We start from the raw sequence: 24883 nt of genomic DNA on the forward strand, positions 1-24883 counted from the left end.
ATTTACAAAAAGTTTCAAATGAGTTGGTTTGGTTAGGATACTCAACAAAAAGCAGTGCAATGTTTTAATAGCACCACAGATCCACAGTTTTTACAATTTTGGTGGGAATTAAACTTTAAATGGCTTACTTATATTTGGCTCTGCATAATCACGCTGGGATAGAGAATGTATTTTAACATCCGAAAAAAAAAATTACACAATTCACCTTTAATATTTTTGGGAGGTTATAAGTGGGTTATTTGAATTGCAATTGCAAGTAACAGACATCAACACTGGACAGAAGACTCTCTAACCTATCCAGCTTGAGAAGAGCAATGTCAGTCCCGCCTGGTCCAGTAATAATCTTAGAGACGTCTCGCTCTTGTTTGGATGATTCAGTTGCACGTTCTGTGTGGATTCCAAGGAAGATCTTGTAGGTAGATGGCCTCAGAGACCTACGGAATGATAGGTACACATTCAAAGGAATAGTTCACCCAAAAATGAAAACGCAGTAATTTACTCACCTTTGTGTTGTTCTAAACCTGTATGGCTTCCTTTCTTTTTAACATTTAGTTAATTTCTTAGGAAGCAATCTTAACCGTACATGTCAAGCAATTTTTTTGCCTCTGATCACCTCAAAAAAAAAAGGCACTCACCTCTCAAGGCAATGAGCTGCAGTCAGGACCCACTGTGCATCAATTAGTGTTCCACCACAGAAATGAACTTTGCCAATGCTATGACAGAAATTGACAGGTAATATCTGTTGAAAACCATTCTTCAGGAATTAATGATGTTAAAGAGATTATTGTATATATTAGTGTATAGGGGAGACTGGGGCTAATTGACATAATGAATGTTGAAAGTCAACATGTGTTCCATGAACACATCATTCACCTTTTGTGACATGCCCTAAAAGTGGTTCAAACATTCGGTCAGCTAAATGTATTCTAGTGTGGTTTCATTGTGTTTACCCTACAGCTATAGCAAACATATGATGATATTACATTTATGTAGGACAGAATTCACAAAAATTATTCCAAGAGGGTTTTGATCTACAGGTAGGTGTTTCAAAGCAACATACAAAACCACACCTAGAGAAAACATACATTTGTTGATCATTGGCCCCCAAGATTTTCCTTGTGCCCCCAGAGTCGTATGGGGAAACAATCAAGGTAAGACAGATAAGACAGAGAGAGAACCTACTGCCCACCCTAAAGGCCAAATTGCCTGCCCCCCCAAAAAAAGATCACATCCTAGAACTGGCTAGCATTTCAATAATTATGAATGAGTCTTCCCCTGCCATTCTATGTTTCAGAAATCTACATCCTGGTCTCCCCTTATTTACATACCTCTTGCAGAATCTTCCAGATGTTTAGCTTTTTTTTTTTTTATTTTTTTTAAAAAAAGGAGGGATGATAAAAATTCTATATTCCACAGTGGTAGAACAGACTTGTATGTCTAAATATCTGTTACCTTTTTATGGTTTGTTTCTCTTATTATTTTAAGAAATGCTAATCTATTTTAGATTCTCCAGGGGTCTGCAGATTGATAGTGTTTTAAATGAACTGTAAATGAGCATACAGAATGAGGCAGGAGGAGGAAGTTTGTATACCTGGTCCGAAGACTGATCTGCCATGGCCAGGAGTGTGGCTTAGAAACACATCCCCCAACAATCCGGCCAAAGCAGCGTTTGGGTTTTGTCATTGGCTGCCCACATTTCATGCTCTCTGATTAGAAGGGAAAATGCATTCCATCTATATTACATATCAAGTAATTTTGATTCGTGAGCCTAGATAATAACAATTAGTTTTTCAAATGGAATGAAGCATTTCCAAAAGGAATATTAAGAATCTTTACCACAGTCTGGGATCTGACAGTAATCCCACTTCTTGTTTCGATCTGTTGTATAGCACCAAGGTCCATTCACATCATTATCTGGGTTTCTGCATTGCTAACATCGTAACCAAGTAAAATCACGTTCAACAGTTATCTCCTTTAAAATTGGTCACTCATCTTATGATTCAACTTCAAAAATTCTGTTTAGACCTACATTAGACTCCAGGCCCTTGTCTGGATGTGTCTCAGAGGTAAAACTGGCATGCTGATGAGGGGTCATAGAACTCCATGCTTGGCAGGTCACTCCCATTATGGTCGTAGATGTGGGACCCCGGTAATCTGCTCCGTTGCCAACCTTACAATCTTAAAAAAACAAACAAAAAAAAAAAAACACTGCAACTCACACCCTCCCTTAGACAATACTATGGCACTTCTGGCATTTTATATCATTGATTAGCTTGTAAGTTGAACCTTTGTCTGAAGCAGAAGTGGATGGAGATACAACTACTGCAGGTTTGGTAGTAGATTGAGGTTTGGACATGCTGGGTTTGCCGTCACACCGGTCAATGTTGCAATACTCCCACCGAACAGAGGGGTCAGTGGTGTAGCACCAAGGGGCTCGGTCACCATCTGGGTTCCTGCACAGGTTCCTCCTCAGATCTCTAATGGGACAAAAACATAAACTTAAGAGCCAGAGGGAAGATCAGTGTAGCAAAAGGTGCAACACTACAAGTCCAGTGGTTCTAAGTGTGGGGCAGAAGTATCCACAGTTTTTCTGACCAACTGTCTGCTAAAAATATATGTTGATGCAAGTGGAAACACTGCAGACTGGAAAACAAAAATAGGCTTGTTATGAATCATGGAACACTTCCACTTTCAGAGAAAAGCTGGATTGCAAAGGGGATGTGGAAGTGGGAGACTTCCCTTGTTCTCAGCAGGCCCGGCTCCACAGGGGGGCTTGGGTGGGCCTGGACTCATGAACTTGGCCTACCTTGAGAACTACACCTACACCCACCCCTCCAACTGTTCGGCCCACCCGGCAGATCCTATGGCCCACCTTACAACTTAGAGTGGGAGCCAGGCCTGGTTCTCAAGTCCCATGCACTTGCACACATTAGCACTTCTCGTAGTGGACAAGTAGCCTACGGAAGCAAAGGCAGATCACCTTGTTGCTGAATACATACATAAAGATGAACAAGTACCCCACTGTTATTTAATCCCACCTCCTTGTCAAAATGCATTTATTTCCTTCTTAGGAAAGAAAACAAAACAATAAGTAGCAATATAATGCTTTAACATTTTCCAAATAAAGCCTACTACAGTATAAAAATAGAAATGCACTAAAATGGGGGCCTGGGTGGCTCAGTGGTAAAGACACTGGCTTTATTTGTTATATTTTAAATGTTTTATGTACTTTGCAAGTGTACAAAAAATAAACATATAGGCCCACTGACAATATATTAAAAAAAGTTTAGCCTAAAATTTCGTTATTAATCTGAAAAACAATATAGGCCTACAGCTGATAGAAAATGTATTTAATGTTTTTGTTCCACACAAATACTTCAACAACTGAGCTGCTAATATTATAAACTCATGCATCAGCTAAATCATGAAATATAGCACAGCAAGTCTGTCAAAAATATGGCATTGGCTCCTGAAAATGTAAGGGTGGATTATATAATAAAGTTGTCAGTCCGAACTTTGTACTTCTTGTATTTAGCACTCAAAAAACAGGACTGGCAACCATATTCAGCTCCTGTGTGAACATGGCCTGTGTCTATACTGAAAGTTCGTACCCTTTAGGGAAGTTTTGAGGTGTTTTGGAATGTTTATGAGGTTCCATAGATGTCCAGAACTGGCATTTCTTTCCACTAATGGTCTCTGACATGGCACCACGGTATGAGCTTCCATCATCTTCATAACATTCGTCCCCCTCAGGGATGACCGGCTCCTCTGGGAATAGCATATGTTACATACAGTATTAATCGGTTCAGGCAGCATATGAAATAACGAAAAAAGAAACCAGAATTCATTTTATGTGATGCATATTTTGAGTCATGTAACCACTCCCTCAAAACACACCAGGTCCAGGCTGATCTCCGCAGCTGGGCACAGTGCAGTACTCCCAGCGGGTCTCAGGGTCTGTGGTATAACACCAGGGACTTCTTTCATTATCAGGATTCCTGCAGTAATTCCCTTCAAGGCCTCTGGAATGGAAACAAACTATAGTTGCATTTTTATGCAAACAAATAGCAGTCTCTTGTATTAAATATGTGCCCAGAACACTGAAGTATTGTTACATAACCTGGTTCAGATCAGATTTTGAGAAGATGAGTTATACACAGTTTGAGGGCTGTCTACTTGTTTCTTCTAGTTCAGTGGTTCTCAAACTGTGGTAGGCATGTACATGACTCTGGAAATGTATTTGAATATAGTTTTGTACTTCTAAAGCTTAAAGTATACAACGGTTTTGACGCGAACGCTTAACGTCTGCGTACAGTCAGGCGTGAGCCTGTCAGATTATACTTCATTTGACCGTGCGCGCATACACAAGCGGTTGGCGCATGCACTCTACAACTGCAATTAGAAACTGGACCATTTCTCCACAGGAGTTTAGACATGAGTTATACAAATGCAGGGATCTCATGACCTCCTCACACACACGCGTTCTTGACGTGCGCATTCACAGTTTCCAAATTCATCTGCTGTTTTTTTTTTTTAGCAGCGATAACATCTAACGTTTCTTCATGACAACAATGGCTCAAATGTGAGTGTTGCCACCTTGTGCACCCACTAATAAGTACAAATAATTCAAGGCGCATGCCCATTCTGCGCATTTGGGAAAAAAACCAGGCTGCGTGCGTTCATTGCTCGAGCACTCTGCTGATGACGAGATTTGGCGTGCTGTCCATAACGGAGGGGCTCAAGCACAGGACTGGGCTTGAGTTCTGAGATCCTGAAAATGGTGTGCCCTTAAACATGGTTTTAAACTTGTTTAATCCCCAAGGCAAGAGACACTGAGGGTTTTCATAGGGGTTTTCCACAGACAAATTCAAACGAGTTCTGTGTCTCACACCACACTTCTTGCAGCGCCGTTTATAGTGATTTGTGCTGTGTGGGTAAAACTGCTCTGCGCTCCCACTGCTCTGTTCATTGAGCCGGTGTTGTGATAATGACACCGGCTGATAATTGATCCAGTTAGTGGCTAGCACTGTTACGTTCCGTTTTAAACAGCTGCTATACGATGACATTGCTGTGAATTTGTGCGTGTATATGGTGGGGTCCCTTTCGCTTCATACACGTGTCCCATTTAATGCACGCTGTGTAGAAAGCATGCAACTGACTGGTGCTGGCAAGTGTTATGTAGCGTCACAAATATGAACCATGTGAAATGTCAATAATTATTAGCGGTGCTCATAATTCAGCAGCGGCACAGCGCCGCTACTGAAAGCATATAGGGGAAACACTGGTGTGTGAACTGGATGGCACAATGTACAGTTACATTCTAAATGTTAGTATTGTGGTGAATGGGAGTTTATTTTAGATGCTACTTTGGTAGGATCCTTCCTGAGATTTGCAAAAGAGCCAAACACTGATGAGGGTTCTATAAAAACATGAACTACAGCAATATTGATTTGAGTGGCATTATTAATGGTGTTAAGATTGTGCTAAAAAAAAAAAAAAAAAATATATCAATTTGTTAAAGCTAAAAAGAAAAATAGTGGGAACATTAGCTGGGTTTCTAACTCTCTTTATGTGATTTTGAAATTGCACATAAGAAATCCTGGATAGAAACGCTTGATATTCGAATAAATCTCAAAATTAGCATAAAATGTAATGTGCAAAACGATGACGTGTTTTGACCATTTGTGCAAGAGTGTGTGATAGCTTGATGCGATTGGCTTAACGAAAGGTCATAATTCTTCGAACATAACCCTTGAATTCACACAACCACCAGAACAGTTTTTAGCACTGGCGCTCCCAGTTATGCGGAGGCTGGTGGTGTATGGGCATCACAGCCATTTCAGCCCTCATTATGTCAGATATTACACTTATTCTGCGGCATCTCTTGGAAGCATTTAATAAAACAAGGTACAGTTGCTCTAATCCTGCAAATAAAACACTCCTTGAAGCAAGGAGCTCATTCAGCTGCTCAATCAAGACAAGGCGGCTCCCTCAAGATAATGCACATAACATAGTGGATGGAAGCATGCAACAATTCTTATTTTCTTTAGTAAATTTTTTTTACATTTGCTTAAATGCAAAACATTTAGATGGAAACCCACTAGGTGGTACTGTGATGTTCTGATTTGTTCAAACCTGCTGCTTTGACACTTACTTGCATGGGTAGTTCTCTGGTGTTCTGGAATGTTTTTGAGGAGATTGAGATGCCCAGTTCTGGCAAGTTTTTCCTGATATTGTCACAGAAATAGTGCCTCTGTAGGAGCTACCTTCTCCAGTCACACAATTAAGCTCTGGTACAATTGTGGGTGGTTCAGTTGCTACAAGAAAAAGATAACCAATGAATGATGAAATTATAATTTGACACATAACCTAGAGTGTTTTTGTCTGACTGGAATGTAGCTTACTGCATCGAGGAATGGGACAGTATTCCCAGCGTTTGGCCAAGGTTGTGGTGAAGCACCAGGGCCTGGGCTCTCCATCAGGGTTCCTGCAATAGTTCTCCTCCAAGTACTTCTCAGGAAGACTACAAAAACACATACCATATTCAAAATGTGTACTTGCACATAATGTGCAATATCTTGTTCATGCTAGAATCATTGATGATGGCTCACGCTGAAGGGGTGTAACCATGGTTGTGAGGTGTCTGAGAGTCCCAGTGTTGGCAGTTCAGTCCACTCTCAGTCATGGAGATCTTACCTCTGTAGTTTTCTCCACTGCACTGTATGCACTCTTCTGCAGATATTTAAGAGATTTAAGAGAATTATATCCTGCCAAACAAATGGACTTTTCACAATTGTTAAACCAGAATGATTTTCACTAAGCACTTTATTAGGAACACCTATAGATCCACTTATTCATGAAATTATCTAATCAGCCAAACATGTGGCAGCAGTGCAATGCAAAACATAATGCAGATGCCAAAGTGGTTTGCGCTGACAGAAAGGCTAATGCATCATAAAAATCTTAATGATTACACTTGATTGTGTGTGAAGAAAACTAAGAAAGGCCAAGCTGTTATTTTGATTATGCAAGAAATAATTTTAAATATTTGTAAATATTATTTAATTGCATCTATTTACATATAGTACAGTACATGAAATGCAAGCTATTAAAATAGCCTAAGCAAGACAAAGCTGCCTTTTTTCCCCCAAAAATGTTTAAAATATAATTTTGACCACTGCCATTTGAAATGACAAATGTAATTGTAAACGGAATAAATTATATGAACTAGTAAGACGGTGAAAATTGTGTTTTAAGAGTTATTTTCTAAAATTCCACAGAGCCAAGAGTGACCATAGTTGTAGAAATGCCCATCCCTGGCAACACCATTTAATTTTGCGGTACTAACCCTGCTTTGGGCAGGGCTTCATAATCAAGGGTTTAATGCAGTGATAATTCTAAATTAGTGACGGATGCTACATTTTAAAATTACAAGTAGGAAAAGCTGCTTAACCCCAGGGTTAAACAAGTTAAACAAGGGCTATGGGTAATGTGAAAAGCTTACATTTTATGTACAGTTGAAAAAATTAACTGTTGAATGTACCTGTGCAGTCTTGAATATCACAGTGCTCCCATCTTTTGTCTGGATCCATGGTGTAGCACCAAGGACCCCCTTTGTCTCCATCTGGGTTTCGACAAAAGTTGGACTCCAGGTCAGCTTTTGGATGCGTCTTTGGTGTTATGCTGTGGGAAGTTGCTATTGAGGTCAATTACTGTTTGATCTAGAATTGTTTCTGTATTTCTTAAAGCTGCATTTGAGTATCATAGGCAAAAAAGTGAGATTAGGACATGTACTTTGGCTTATGGGGGAAAGCTCCCTCCCATCGCTGACATGTTTTTCCAGATTTTGTCTTGGATTTTGTCCCTCTGTAGTCTGTGCCACTGCCATTCACACATTCCAGTAAGTACTCTGTATGAAGGAATCATTACAAGAATACATAATTTGGGGGGAATAAAAAAAAAAAAAAAAAAAAAACTGATTCTTTAAAAATCCCAAAACACATACTAGAAGTTCATTGTGTTTTAATAAATCTATAGTTTCAAGCTAGAACATCCACTTGGGTTTCTAATGATGAATAGCACTTTTCTCATTGGTATTTATTCATAGTATATCTATAAAATGTTAAATAAAATGTAAACAATTAAATGCCATATTGTTGTACATTGTTTGGCTTTTATGTAGGCTTTTATAAGGGAAGCAGAAAATGCTTGCATTGCTTTTATAGTTGATGTCAAAGGCCACATGTCCAATCAAACTCTTTGGTTTTTTACCACAGGTTCATCTGTCACTTTGTAATATGGCTAATATTAATAGAATATTTGGTCCAGTGATCCATGGTGGCCTAAATCTGGTAAATCACACTTCTTACCAAAATGCTATTGTTGGGCTAATTCCTGGTTTCTTGTTTGATTTTGTGCAATAAACAATTTTAGTGCTGTGTTGGGTCACCACTTGATGTGATGATGTCCAATGTAAAATTGGATCCTGCAGTGAAACAAGTAGAAAACTGCTGCAGTACAAAATGCCTCTTTAAGACAACATTCATCAGACAGAGAGAGCCACCCAAAACTGAAACATTTCTTAAAGCTGATTATACACATAACTCAATGCGTTTTTGCGCTTTCAAAAGCAATCCTTTGTTGAACGATAGATTTTTAGATAATCCTCTTCACTTTGTTTACTGACATGGACCAAGCTACACTTTGATAAATATGTGAAGATTATATATTAACTTGGGGACAGAGAGACTTTTGAGAGGAAACATAGCATTCTCTTATCATTCATAATGTACTTTAAACTAATTGAAACAAGAGTAGTGCATTTAAAAAAGATGTTATAGAAGGGTAACAAGGTCATCTGATATTAAACTTTAAAATCTGTAAACTCTAATTAAATTGATTGAGCTATAAAGTCTTACCCTTTTTCTCATACAGAGAAGCACTCATTCTTCGTAGTATATGATCAGTCTTAGAGTTGCCGGGTAATGTTATACAATCCTGATCCTTTTCAATATATGTAAAGGATCTGCAAAGCACAATATACAGTACATTACTGTATATATTACAGACTTTATATACACCATAGACTACTAGACTATACAGTATAGACTATTTGCCATAGTCAATTATGAGATATAAATTAAACACAATACACATTAAAAAACTGATTTTAGTGTGGTGTAAACTGCACCTGCATATAAAGGATGTTTCTTTATTACACCTGGTGGCACATTCTTCCACTGAGTTTACAGTATACTGCATTTTTGGCAATTTCACTATCCAGGCCCCATCCGTTTTAATATATGCATCGAGAACATCTGTAGAATGTGAGAGTCATGGCAAAAGGGTTGAGTTTTCAAGTTACACAAATGAATTGGTGAGTCTAGCATTCTTTGGTTACACATTTATCATTCATCCATGTTGATCATGAAAGTTGTCTGGACTGTTGAGTCCTAAGTTCTGTGGATTCTGCTATTGACCTAGGTCACTAAAACCAACAAAGCCACACTGTCCTAAATAAGATCCCATGTAAGCTATAATGTTAATTTTTTTTTTTTTTTTAAATAGAAACCTAGTTCTTCATCTATACACTCATAGGCAAATGGGAATATCTCATTAAGGAATTTGATCAGTTCTGTTTCAAAAGACTGAGATGGGAATTGGAAGAACACTTTTGCTTTAAATTTGCAGATGACAACTCTAAACTGATAAACAATTTCTTACCTGTGCTTTCAGTGTGGCCCTCAAGGAAACCTGGAGGTGACGGTGTTAATCATATTAATTACATCCAAATACAATTAGTGTTATTAATTATAGTTTGTTTTTGGTCAGTTCTTTTTATTCTTAATTATTTAAAGAATAGCAGAAATAGACTAATAATTAAAGCACTTTTATGAATAAATGTTAATTGGCTTACCTGAAAAAAGGAAAAGACAAAGAGCTGCTCTGTGAACCTCCATGTTGGAGCATTGACAAGCAGATTGGGCAAGTACTTTAGGAGGTTTTGAATCCTTTAAACATGGCAGTTGAATAAACATCATAGTACATTCAGTCATCAGTAAATCATTGTCATAACAAGGACATGGACCTGGTCATGTTGTGTTTGTCAATCAGTGTGTTCTGAACCCACCATTACAGTTTCTGATCACATGATTTATCAGATCTAGACATGTGTTTAATGCTTCTGACATTAACAGAAGCATCATGCCCAATATATTTTTAGCCAAGTGGATTTTGTATGCAACCCCCAAAATACAAAATAGGTAAAGAAAATACTTGTTATCAGTGTGATGTCCTTAATTTTATTTTACATTTAAGCTATTCTTGTATTGGAATTGCACCAAAGAGGTAAAACAGGGGATAACATAATAAACAGATAGATAGAAAGAATCATTCATTTTAAAGCAACTTTAAAAAGCATTTAAATACACACATATTCCATCCCACTAAAAAGAATAGCCTATTCCCATCAGCGTACAAATCAACAAGTTAATCAGCAACTGAGAGACCAAGAGCCTTCGTAAGCTAACTCAATAAACAAACAACCTAATTTTGCAATTGCGAACAAGTCCCATTTGAGTCAAGTAATCCATCTGAAACCACTGTTGTGGTGTTTAAAGGTTTGAGTGACTGGAAAATACACTGGATGAGAAATAACATTGCTTCCAAGGCAAAAGGGAATCTATCAATACAAGAAAAATAAAAAGGTTTTGCAAAGTTTGTAGTTTCTTACAAACAAACTGCAAGCTTGCTTTTTCCAGCCCACACCCATTTGGCAAAATGTTAAAATCAATTAAGGTTTGTTCTTTTAATGTGGTATCAACGTGTTCTATGTTGTGGGGTTAAATTTGTGTCGGGACTTCTATTATCTCTTTCTGGTTTGCTATTATTTAATGCAGTTTTCCATTGCTACTAATGCAACTAATGGGATGTGGACTAATTATTAACTACTAAATTGACTCCCTGATGGACAGAGATGCTTTATTTAAAAGTTTGAAAACACTTAGATTTAAACAAAATTAAAGTATTGATCTAGACATGTACAATATGATTCCATTTAATAGTTTTGTTCACTTTAAGCAGTAAGGTGCACAGATATGTTGCTTGTATGTATAGCCAATTGATTTTGCTCCTTGCTAAATAAAACGTACACTCACTAAGCACTTTATTAGGAACATCTACCTGTACACCTACTTATTCATGTGATTATCTAATCAGCCAATCGTGTGGCAGCAGTTCAATGCATAAAATCAAGCAGATACAGGTCAGGAACTTCAGTTAATGTTCACATCAACCATCAGAATGGGAATCAGAATTTTTATCTCAGTGATTTTTTTGACTGTGGCATGATTGTTGGTGCCAGACTGGCTGGTTTGAGTATTTCAGTAACTGCTGATCTCCTGGGAATTTCATGCACAACAGTCTCTAGAGTTTACTCAGAATGGTGCCAAAAACAATAAACATCCGTTGAGCGTCAGTTCCACGGATGGAAATGCCTTGTTGATGAGAAAGGTTAACAGAGAATGACCAGACTGGTTCGAGTTGACAAAGGCTACAATAAATCAGTTTACAACTCTGTACAATTGTAGTGAGCAGAATAGCATCTTAGAATGCCCAACACGTCGAACCTTGAGGCGGATGGGCTACAACAGCAGGAGACCATGTTGGCCACTTTATTAGGACCATAGTGTTCCTAATAAAGTTCTCAGTGAGTGTATGCCCTGGGAATGACCTAAAAATAGAACACTTCTAGCTTGTGCATATGAGAAATATACAGTAGCCTAACAGTACAGTCTAACATGGCTATGTTTAAATGTAACCTCCGTTAATAATCCAACTAATAGCTCATTTGGAATGAAAAGCCTTCATGTAAACACCTTAGTCTGGAAAAAATGACCCAGTTAAGTTTGATCTGAATATAATGTCTATTCAATTGAAAGGGGTGGTGTAAATCTAATCTGTTAAATAGAAAAATATTAGCTATGTAAACCATTGAATTTCTCAATCGGATTCCAAGATACCTTGCTTGCAGTGGTCTGTATTGCTATTTAGATTTATTACACAATACTCGACGCAGGAACCTAAGTTATACAAAGCAGTGGCATATTATTAAGGGTATTGGGGCTCGTACTGAATATTTTGCAGGACACATACTACATGTATGTTCTTTTATGACATTACATGAAGCAAACAAAATAAGGTGGTGTCATTCTAAAAAGGGACTCAAAATAAAATTGCTGTTTTATAAGAAGTCACAGACAATTTTGCCACATGAGTCAGTTTATGGCTCTCCCCATTTATTTGTATGCTATATGCAAATGGGGATTTACTGTCGTAACACACTAGTTGACTGTTTCGCTCTCTCCTAGCCGCAGAGTTTGGTGTCTCAGCATAAAAAATGTCTACAGGTACGACGTTCTGTGTTCCACTGCATGGATTGCAAAATTTAGGGTACATGAACAGTACATTCTATAGTTGCACATTTTATGTACATTCTAGTGTTGCAAATTGTAAGACATTTTTCTTATTCGACAATTGTTAACATTAATGAATGAAAATCAATTAATTGTTAACAATAACAAAAATAAACTGTATGTGGTGAACAGCTTGAAACTCAAAAAATCCAGTATGCATATTTTTCTTCAAAGCTTTATTTATACAAATTTTGATTTTTGACTGGCCAACCACTCTAATACAAACTTGAATGCGTCAACATTGCACCGGAGAGGAACTGACGTGCGAGAAGTGACGTGATTAATGGTGTGGATGATAATGGGAGACCGACGGATGATACAGGGAGACTGGCGGATCAACAGTGCTTGTTGTCATTTAGTACTTTAACACACAATCACGTTTTACAAAAGCCACCGCCGTGATGGATGGAGACACCGGTAAACAAAGCACTGTGTTTCTCTGGTACCAACGAGATGAAGAAAGAAATTCGAAACATTGTGACCGCGAAAAACAATTACGTTTATAGGAACGCTGGATAATATTTCACGTATTTCTATTTTTTATCCCATTTTCTATTCTATACATACTGAACAAAAATATAAATGCAACATGCAACAATTTCAAAGATTTTGCTGAGTTACAGTTCAATGAAATCAGTCAATTGAAATAAATTCATTAGGCCCTGATCTAATCTAATCAATGCGTATGGAACATTTCTGGGATCTATTATTTCAGCTCATGAAACATGGGACCAACACTTTACATGTTGCGTTTATATTTTTGTTCAGTGTATTTGTATCCCATCAAATGGTAAGGTAAAAAATTAAAAACAGCTACTCACCTCTTAATGCAATGGGCTGCTGTTAGGACCCACTGCGCATCAATTAGAGTTCCAACACAGATATGTCGTTTGTTAGTGCTGTAAAAAAAAAAGTGACAGATAGCCTAATAACTGAAAAAATATGCTTTGCAACAAATAATGACAAATAATTTTTTTGTATGCAGATAATTAATGCCTTATGCATCATAACTGTAAATGAGCAAAGAGGCAGAGGGGGGAGTTTGTATACCTTGGCCTGATACTGATCTGCCATGGCCAGGAGTGTGGTTTCGAAACGCATCGTCCAACAATTTGCCCATAGCAGCATTTAGGTTTATCGCTGGTTGTCCACATTTCAGGCCCTGTGATGTACCATGCACGTTAGGGATATTTGATGGTTGAGCCCGGATAACAACAATTAGTGAATTAAACTTGTGAATTTCCATGCTGAGTCAAACTTTTCCAAGAGGAATATCAAAACTCTTTACCACAGTCTGAAATTTGACAGTAATTCCACTTATATCGATTTGTTGTATAACACCATGGCCCATCTGCATCATTATCTGGATTACTGAATTGCTAACATGGTAACCAAGTAAAACTATGCGAACGTGTTATTTCCTTTAAAAGTATACTTCATAAATTATAATTTAATTTAATTGAAGGATTACATTAGACTCCAGGCCCTTGTCTGGATGTGTCTCAGGGGTAAAACTGGCATGCTGATGAGGGGTCATAGAACTCCATGCTTGGCAGGTCACTCCCATTTTAGTTGTAGATGTGGGACCCTGGTAATCTGCTCTGTTGCCAACCTTACAATCTTTAAAAAAAGAAAGAAAAAGAAACCAAACACGTTACAACTCACACCCTCCCTTGGGCAATATTATGACACAGTTGGCATTTGATATACTTGATTAGCTTTTATGTGGATGATCCTCCTTCTGCAACTTGTGAAGGCTTTGTAAGAAGCGGAGGTTCGGATGTGCTGGGTTTGCCATCACACCACTCAATGTTGCAATACTCCCACCGAACAGAGGGGTCAGTGGTGTAGCATCAAGGGTCACCATCTGGGTTCCTGCACAGGTTCCTCCTCAGATCTCTGCATGATGGGATAAAAATATGAAATCAGGAGCCAGAGTGATAATTAATGGAGCCAAAGGTGCAACATTTCTGGTGCAAGTAAAGGTGCAAGATCATGCAGTCTTTCAAGACCAACGCATGAAATTCTGATTCTGAATGTGTGGGCTTACTGAATAACAAAACAAATAACATACCACAACACATCACACTAACTATAGCTTTAAAGGAATAAAGTAATTTATCTTATGCTTTAGGGTAGTTATTTGGTGTATTGGAATGTTTATGGATGTCCAAAATTGGCATTTCTTTAAACTAATGGTCTCTGTCATGGCACCACGGTATGAGCTTTCATCACCTTCATAACATTCCTCCCCCTCAGGGATGACCGGCTCCTCTGGGAACAGCATATGTTGCATACAGTAAAGCGCATTAATCAGTTCAAAGGAAACCAGAATCCATTTTATGTGATGCATAGCTGTGTTTTGTGTCAATGTTGAATAAATGTATATGTTATCACAAGGAATTTAAAAATAAAATCGCAGAATGCTGATAATTGTTGAAATCATTATGAATTGTTTATGAAATGTTCGCTTGTTCGCAGGGCCCCATAGGCTCGTCTGGGCCTTAGGTGGCCACCTGTATCGCCTTATAGGACGGGCCAGCCTTGGAAAATGGCAGTGTGGGCGGAATGTGTTTTGAAAACGAAAACACTGTTTTCAAATTTATCCAGATTAATGTGGACGTAGTCTAAGGCCATTTCTTCTGTATGTGTGACATCGCTGTTTTCTCTTAACAAATGCAATAGATCAGGGTTGCCAACTTTGGATTTCAGGCTGGAGTGAGATTTTGATGTCATGGTCAGGGCCGCATTAATGAACAGGCAAATCGTCGTTCAAGCCCAGGGGGACCCATGCCCATGGCACCTTGATGTGTCCCTGGACATATAGTGTGCATTCTTGATACTAGTAGGCCTTCTATCTTTAATTTCTAACACCACAACAAGAACTAATCCAATCCTACAAGGCAATTATTATTATTTGTATTTATTGGCTCACTTATGCCAATTTATCTACCATTCACAATTTCAAAACAACCATACACTATGGCACAACCAGGGTTTTTTCTGGGTCCAAAAATGGTCTTCGGTGATTGCTGAGATACCAAGCTCACCCACAAGCTCAAAGTTGGTTAGTTACATAACTGCAGTTAATTACTAATTAACAGAATTACTAAACTGCATTTCATTTTTACATTTGAAATCTGGAACTTTTTGAATTTTACAATTTTGTTTTACTTCAAAATGCTATGGGAACTCAAACTTAATTGACTTAATTTAAATAAGACCTTATTTTTATAGGGCTAGTTATAATATTCTGACAGTACCTACTGTATGAGTGGGCCACTTTACTGAGCTGGGACTGTACTTCCAGGAGAAATGTTTGTGTCCTTTTGAAATATTGTTTTCCTTTCATCAGGCTCTTAATAATTTATATTAAGTCATATCTTGAAATATCTTAAACACGGCCAGTTTGTTAGAACAGGATGAAAACTTTGTCTATAATTTGCCGAAATTCATGGAGGTCCAGATTTTAAACCCCTTCCCCTTATGAAGCCTGTCACAGTTCTTCCATTGTTTAATTGTCATTGGTAGCCTAATAATAGGGCCATAACCACAATGGATGGCTCCTCATCATTTCTTCAGTTAGGTCAATATAGCTAGTCTTTCTAAAAATACTAATTGTAATTGAAACATACATAATATTGGGTTTCTTAATCGTGGCCCCATCAGCTTTTGACATCAGAAAAGGGGTTAGCTAAATTTAAATCACAAAAATTAGTAGAGTAATTAGTAACAAACATGCAACCAACTGTCAGTTGCTCAATAAATCTGTCTGGACAGTTGAGTCATAAATTCAGTGGTTTGTGCTATCTACCTAGAATCGCTTAAACCATCAACCCATGTAAAAGATCCCATGTAACTTTTAGAGGGATCTCTAAAATATATACCCAGTTCTCTATCATATTATGAAACTTGATCAACAAAACTCTGTGTCAAAAGACTGTGATAGGAATGGAAAGAACACTTGCTTTGAAAAGATAGTTCACCAAAAATAGATATTCCATCACCATTTACTCCAAACAACGAAAGTGAATGGTGACTGAGAGGTGATGATAAAATGTTCATGGTTGAATGACCCAAATGACATGGTTGTTTTTTGTTTTTTTATAATACCATACTACTATGCAAAACTGTCTTCTTACCACTGCTTTCGATGTGTTCTCTTACGAAACCTGTAATTACAAAAACAGGATTAATCATATGAATCACATCCAAATCCACTTAGTATTGTTATAGGCTGATTTTGGTCAGTTTATTAAAATGTAATCATGTAAATGATAGCAGAAATAGAATAATTAAAACACTTTTATGAATTAATGTTAATTTACTTACCTATAAAGAAGATCAACTTAAAGAGCTGCTTTTTGAAACTTCATGTTGGAGCATTATTTAACTGGACAAGGAGGTTCTGAGACTTATGTCATGATATGTAAGTAAAACAAACATAGTGTATTTAGTATCAATCATAGGCTGAATGCACCAAGGACACGGACCACATCATGTCGTGTTTGTCAGTTATTTAGGGTGTACTGAACCCATCATTACTGTAACTGATCACATGATCCGATCTAGATATTTGTTTAGCTAAATGGCTTTGGTTTTACATCACATTCATTTGAACACTTGAACACATAACAATTTCCCACTGTATACTACATAACATGTTCAGATATTTCAGACTGAAGTGCTGCATTAAAAATGCTAAACTGATAAACACAGATTTTTTTCTTACTAAAAGAACCCAATGTCACAAAACATCAAGTCTATTATCAACTAGGAGGCCAAGAGACACAAATAACTCTCATAAAAAAGAAGTGCATTCACGTTAATTTAATGTGTCTTTGACATGAACTTGAAAACATTTAATAGGAAAAGTATACTTTCTGTTAACAAATTCAATTAAATTAAAATGATTCGTTAGTCACGAAATGCTACACTACGTAAAGACACCTTGTCCAAAAAGAATGATTCTTTACGGTCGTTAACGTAAATCTGGAGATATTAACATGATTCGACGGTAGAGGTAATTGTTGCCCCAAACATCGCAGTACAGTTCTACTCTTCTAATGCTAACCCATGACAGGAAAGATCTCGTGACACAACAGACAATGATCCGCGACCACGGATATTTATCAATGAGTCGTGACCCAGTGGTTGACCCTGCTTTAGTGTACTTTAAGGGAATATGCTTTCATGTGTTTCAATATACTTAAGCACACTTAAAATGTGCACTTATTTTTAATGTCAACATTGATGTGTTGATCTTACTGTATTAGATCACCTGAAGGTTCATGTTGATGAAAGAGAAATGGGCATTTCTAACAGCTGAGAATATTAGTAAGATTCTACTTGTCCTAGGAATTATATATATAATTCCTAGGACAAGTAGAATCTTACTAATATTTATATATATATATATATATATATATATATATATATATATATATATATATATATGTATATTTATATGTATATGTATGTATGCATGTATGTATGTACACTACCGGTCAAAAGTTTTGAAACACTTCATTCTTTATTTTATATATATATATATATATTTTTTTTTTTTTTTTTTTTTTTCACATTTTAGAATAATAGTAAAGTGATCAAAATTATGGAATATCATAAATGGAACTATGGAATATCATAAATGGATCTATGGGAATTATGCTGTGACTAAACAAAATCCAAAATAAATCAAAACTATGTTATATTTTAGCATCTTCAAAGTAGTCACCCTTTGCCTAGAATTTGCAGACGTGTACTCTTGACATTTTCTCATCCAACTTCTTGAGGTATCACCCTGGGATGCTTTTTAAATAGTATTGAAGGAGTTCCCATCTTTGTTGGGCACTTATTGGCTGCTTTTCTTTATTATTTGGTCCAAGTCATCAATTTCAAAATCTTTTTTCTTTTTTAAATAAAATGTTAGTTTTATAATGAAACAAATTATTATGGTGGCATGATTATATTTTTGTCTACAAAACATTTAAGCATACACCTTCAGATCAAAAGATTTTTAAGATCATGAGAAACATTTCAGTCAAGTGTTTCAAAACTTTTGACCAGTAGTGTATGCATGTATGTATGTATGTATGTATGTACAGTTGAAGTCAGAAGTTTACATACACCATAGCCAAATACATTTAAACTCAGTTTTTCACAATTCCTGATATTTAATTGTAGAAAACTTTCCTTGTCTTTGGTCAGTTAGGATCACTACTTTATTTTAAGAATATGAAATGTCAGAATAATAGTAGAGAGAATGATTTATTTCAGATTTAATTTATTTCATCACATTCCCAGTGGGTCAGAAGTTTACATACACTTTGTTAGCAAGGGCGTAGAATTTAGTAGGGACGCTAGGGACACGTCCCTACCAATATCCAGCAACTACTGAATTGTCCCTAGCAATAATTTTGATCAAACAATTAAAATATATAACCACTGTTGTCCGTCAGTGTCGGTGTCTATTTTATTTAACCAGGAAAAGTCTTATTGAGATTAAGAATCTCTTTTACAAGAGCATCCTGGCCCAGACAGGCAGCGTCACAATTTGTGTTACACAAACGGTTAACAGATTTTGTTCTCTACTACAAGTCCAGCCTCCCTAACCCACGTCGCTAATAGGACTGGCTTTGCTATTTCTTGCTAATGTGTGAGAGGCTGTAGATACATCCAGTTGTACGAAGCGCCAAAGCTCCCAACTAGATGCGCATAATCATGCAGGCTACCCAGTGTTTCCAATTTAGCGACTTTTCAGGCCCCTTTAGCGACTTTTTTAGCAGACTTTAGCTACTTTTCATTGAAAGAAGTTGGCAACACTGAGGCTACCGGTAAGTGAGGAAGACACCATCCTTATACCAACAGTTCTGTGCACGAAAATACGGGACAAATCACGTCATATAGATTCAGGGACAGTGCATTTTTTCAATCACGGGATGAGTGGCAAGCCTAAACATTAGAATGTGTGTGTGTGTGTGTGTGGCAATTAGGCTAATTTGGTGATATGCTGAGTCAGGATGACAGCCAAAAAAAGAGAGGTGGATATTAGGAGTTACTTTACAACACGTCAAAGTCACTTAAAATATTTTCTCAGTTGCTAATGTGTAGAGTCAACAGTAATGGTAATAATAATGCTTCACTAAGCCATAAATGTTTTTCCTTACTGTTCATATGGCATGCATCAATGTGTTATTTTGTCAGGTCAGGTGACAGAAGCAGTCCTGCCAGGTAGTAACTCAGACAGAGCAGGAAGAGAGGCAGGGTCACAGGTGAGGTCGAACAATGACATGGTGATGTGTTAGTAGTGAGATTCAGTATTGTGACAAATGTTAGGCTGATGATGTACTGTATGGTTCATCAATGTGTGTTTGAAATGAGAGCTTTGAATAGGCACATGTTGTTGACTCATTGTTCATATGGCATGCATCAGTGTGTTATTTTATCAGGTGACAGAAGCAGTCCTGCCAGGTAGTAGCTCAGACAGAGAAGGAAGAGAGGCAGGGTCACAGGTGAGGCCTAGGCTTGTAACAACCAGGGCTCGAGTTGAGGGGGATGCAAGGTGATGCCATCCCCCTTGTTGCAATAAATATGAAATAGCACCCCCCTGTAAAACCACCATCCCCTTTAGATCATTTGTGTTATGTGTTGCTAATCATGCAAGTAAAATATAAAATTTTCTACATTTGATAAATAACAGACTTTAAATAACGGCAATTTGCAGAATTAGATTGGCATGTTTGGGGTTGCCAAATGTCTATAGGTGAAATCCCCCAATCAGATCTGGACACTTGTACAGTTTGGATATATTATAAAAGACGTAGTTTTATTTTTTAAAAAAATTTTTTTTTGGCAAACAGGTATGTCGGAGTTTGACTTGTCCTTCCTAGTGTTCACATGAAACTTGCGCCACTGAAGGTAATGCAAGTTTTCAAAAGTTTTGCACACTTTCAGAAAGAAGGAGCTGGCTCTGGCCCTGGTCACACAATTCCCATGACTTAGAGATTCAGAGGGCAGTGGATATGTGAGTATGCTCAACCCCAGTTGTCAGAACACTGGTCACTTTCACACAGCAGCAGAATACAATTGTCAGTCCTGTATATAAGCACTTAATATGGTTACGTTCACACACAGTTCTGTTATTTACCGAAGTGACAACCGCATTCAATAACCAAACTCGCACCCGTAAATTTTAAGGACTCACAACTGCATGTTTGGCGAACCCGTGCTGTGTGAACGGAGCTGCACTATACAACTAATTGTCTGTTACGTCATACAATGCGATAGCCACTCTGTGTTGCACACACCCATGTCTTGTGTGTGTTGCATGTGTACATGTGGGGTTCTGGTAACTCACAGAGACAGAGATATGAGCTGTATGTCATAGATCCAGTCGCTGTCTTCCACCAGAGCTGCTCCCGTCAGTTTTGTGCAACTCTAATGCTGCACTTTACACTTGGGTATAAAAGTTGCTGTCAGTTGATTAAGATTTGTTGGATGAACTCAGGAGGATGAATAAGAATTTCCAGTATTATGGACATTGCCGTATTTGATATTTACTTTAGTCACTGTCACTGGTTACAGGTGATGTTCACAGCTATTGTGAGAACAAAAAAGGAATTGACATTGGTTACTTACATGCAGTAACTCAAATAATGTATGTATGTAAACTGCTGTGTGAACGGGACAGTTTGAGTCACACCTGTTATTAAATATGATTGTCAATCCCAAACACTGACTGTGTGAACATAGCCAATAAGGTCAACTAGTTCAATATTTTACAGATCAAACAACAAAAAGGGATATCAAGAGTCATCATTTACTCACCATTATGTAATTCCAAACTCGTAGAAATTAATTTCTTTTGAAGAACACAAAAGAATATGTTTTGAAGTAAAATATCCATTTAACTTAATAATGTTGATGTTTTAGGGAGTATGGTATACACAAGGGCGGTATCGCCATTCTGCCACAGGCTTTTTTTTTTTTTGAGGAACAAAAGTGCCTCAAACAGTCACAGTTCAACGTCAGGACAGAGGTCACGGACAATATATGAGCGCTGAGCTACTGTGACTGATCGCATCACTTTATTGCCAGGTGAGAAAAAAATATCACGAAGGTGCTGGAACCCATATTGTGTTTATTCTGAATAGTTCAGCTTCTTCTTTGAGACCCCTGGCTTAGGTTGTTGTGATATTAATTACTCTGATGCTCTGTGATTCGTGCAGATTCAGATGTGAGTGAGGCAGACAGTAACAAAATGACGGAGTGGCTGAAGAAGAATAAGCAACCTGTCAGTCAAGTTGAAGAGTATATGAGATGAACAACCATCTACCGAGCACAGTGGATAAGACAGAATGGAAGTCTTTAATGGAGATTAAATGGTCCAAGACTTATGGACACCCCTGGAATGGTAAGGAACTATTAAATCTGTTATAACAGCTGTTTTTCACACCAAGTTTTAATGTTTTAAATAATAACAATCACACAGACAGACACACACGCACAAATTTAAGCCATATCACACAAACAAGAGTACTGTTAGGCCAATCAAATTCGATGAATGGAACTAACTGTAATATAAACATTGTTTATATATAAACATTGTTTATATTACATACATGAATCCACTAGTATAACAGTAAGAAACCAAATGGAAGACTGCTACCATGGCTTAAAAAAGTGCTTTGCAGATTTTTTTCACCTTCTTATTTGGAGATTAATCCATTGTTCTTTCCTTTTAATGTAAAGACACTCTTGGAGATGTTGCATTAAAAGCCCTGCCAGCTATTCTTCCTCCATTGTCATACTAAATTGGTAGCAAGATGCTTCGGCTTTCTTACCAGGAGGCAAAACAAGCATTTGTTGATTTGCAGCCTCTAAGTACATAATTTATGACAATCCATTTTTGGGTATTATTTAATCCTGCATATGTGTGCATATTTACCATTTTAAAATTCTGTTTAAAGGTCGGAATGAACATAATTCAGTATTTGGAGGAAGAGGAGCAATGGAGGCAATTCCCTCATGTCCTACAGCTTGAAGATAATGTCAGTTGCTCTCAAGCCTTTGTTATTGCAGGAGAAATGGCACTGGAACAAGACAGTCTTTTACAAGCAGTTGGTACATGCTTTATTTTATGTAATGGACATTGAGTATCCCAAGCCTGCTGCTGCTGTTTGGCAGTTTCTACAGCACACAATGTATTCTGTGCCAGGAGGTGTTCCCTCAACACACTGTAGCCTAATTAGGCAGTTTATTATTGGATAAGCTGGACTAGCTTTTGTTTGTTTCTTTGTGGTACCTGATTCTTGTAAATTGAAACATAATTGCAAGTAAATTCATTTGTAACACAATGCATTCTGTGCCAGGAGGTGTTCTCTCAACTCACCATTGCCTATTTATTCATTACGTATTTATTTGTGGTGGTTCTTGTAAATCGAAACATGATTGCAAGTAACTTAATGATAAAAAGGAAGTAAATTGATAACACAATTGCAATCATTTACTTAATTTAATGAAAATGTTTGCAACTTTTATTTTAATGGGAATAAAGCATTTTCAAGATATTTGTAACTTATGCATTATAATTTATGTACACAGCAATAATAATAATAATGTTAATAATGATAATAGTACCAATAATACTAAGATGGTTAAAGCAACATTTTGGCCCCAAAAAATAAAAATAAAACCCAACAAATTAGTTATTTTATAACCCAATTTATTGGGTAAAACTTGCTACCCAATGCATTGGGTTAAAATGACCCAACAATGGGTCGGTGCTATATCAACCCACCATTGGGCTAAGTGTTGGGTCATTTTTAACCCAGCTGATTTTAGTGAGTACCTCCTGAGTCACTGAATTCTATTTGGTTCCAAATTCCTATTGTTTACCATTGGTCTATGATGTTTATTGTGGTCTGGGGCCGGATTTACGAAACATTCTTAAGAAGAAATTTCTACTTAACTACCATTTTCTTCTTAATATCTAACTTAAGATAAAAGTTAAGAATATGTTGTATTCCCGAAAAAAATATTGTTCTTAAGAAAAACTTATGCAGCATTCAAATTCTCGAGAAAAATTTTCTTTAAATATTGTCTTAAATAACATCTAAAAGTTAGGATAACCTCACAGTTGTCTTAAATCCTAAAAGGTAAGTTGTTTAATTAATTTACTGGGTTTTTCATGTTGAGTCTCAAGTAGCAGTGGGCTGTTTATGTAGAAATGTGATTTTAGACCAAAAAAAAAACATTTTTGACTGTTTTGTGTTTAATTATATTTCTGTTTTCAGCTTGTAAACCATGTAGCCTAAATGTTATCACAAAATTCAAACAATAAATGTTGTTTTGAAGCTTATTAATGTGGTGACCAGTCAAGCTTATTCAAACGGATGCGCTGCATATAGCGCTCTTTCCGCAATCTTTAGAGTTCATAGAAACACAATAATTAGAACATTAGAAAGCTGAGACTTTCTTTTTCTCCACCATCCACATCCATATCGGAGTTGGGCACAGCGGAGACAGCCTCCGCCACCCTCTCATTTACCCGCCTATTACTTTCCGACGTGAAATTATCAAGCTTCCCAAGAAGAACTTTTTCCATGCAGTAGCCAAATTTCCTCATCAAGAACATCCAGCTCTTGTAGATTTTGTTTCTTTTCTTTTACTCCATGTCAAATTAAATGTTAACAGCAAGTTAATTCTCCCATGACGGTTAATGTCGTTAAACATGGCTACCACCCCTGGAGTTCGATAGTTCGCTAGTTCGAATCCCAGGGCGTGCTGAGTGACTCCAGCCAGGTCTCCTAAGCAACCAAATTGGCCCAGTTGCTAGGGAGGGTAGAGTCACATGGGGTAACCTCCTCGTGGTTGCTATAGTGTGGTTCGTTCTCGGTGAGGCGCGTGGTGAGTTGAGCGCGGATGCCGCGGTGGATGGCGTGAAGCCTCCACATGCGCTATGTCTCCGTGGCAATGCGCTCAACAAGCCACGTGATAAGATGCACGGGTTGATGGTCTCAGATGCAGAGGCAACTGGGATTCATCCTCCCACCCGGATTGAGGCGAATCACTACGCGACCATGAGAACTTAAAAAGTGCATATATATATCTGAATACTGTTAATATGATTCCAGTTAAGGGTACATAGGAAACTATGGGGACTAATCAAAAGTACTATCTGGATATTGTAGCTTTGGTCGGCCTAACCAGATCTTATTAATCCCTTCCTCTGATGAGAATAGTTTTACTTAAGGGTATGCATATCTAAGGGGACAGGGTCGAGGCTTCAAGTGCTGGCTCTGGGACGACAGAGGCTTCAGGCACTGGCTCTTTGACCGTGACAGGCGTGGGCACTGGCAGCAGCAGGGGAATGGCCTCCAATGAAAAAGAGCTGGGTTTTCCAATGG

General features: G+C 37.5%; 1 protein-coding gene across 2 annotated transcripts in view; it reads right to left on the reverse strand.

The window, feature by feature from the left end:
* The window catches only part of LOC127409864 (apolipoprotein(a)-like), a 79190-nt gene that overhangs the window by 1317 nt on the left and 52990 nt on the right, over positions 1 to 24883 (reverse strand). Inside the window, exons 32-37 of one of the 2 annotated variants that reach the window (XM_051644773.1) lie at positions 2287 to 2477; positions 2030 to 2178; positions 1837 to 1930; positions 1592 to 1706; positions 636 to 713; positions 294 to 434 (exon numbers count right to left, since the gene is read on the reverse strand). In XM_051644773.1, coding sequence (XP_051500733.1) covers positions 294 to 434; positions 636 to 713; positions 1592 to 1706; positions 1837 to 1930; positions 2030 to 2178; positions 2287 to 2477 — 768 coding nt within the window. The remainder of the gene's footprint in view (positions 1 to 293; positions 435 to 635; positions 714 to 1591; positions 1707 to 1836; positions 1931 to 2029; positions 2179 to 2286; positions 2478 to 24883) is intronic. The other variant, XM_051644775.1, reaches the window with a different exon arrangement.

This window comes from Myxocyprinus asiaticus, chromosome 19 (genome assembly GCF_019703515.2).
Source record: "Myxocyprinus asiaticus isolate MX2 ecotype Aquarium Trade chromosome 19, UBuf_Myxa_2, whole genome shotgun sequence".
Taxonomy (NCBI): Eukaryota; Metazoa; Chordata; class Actinopteri; order Cypriniformes; family Catostomidae; genus Myxocyprinus; species Myxocyprinus asiaticus.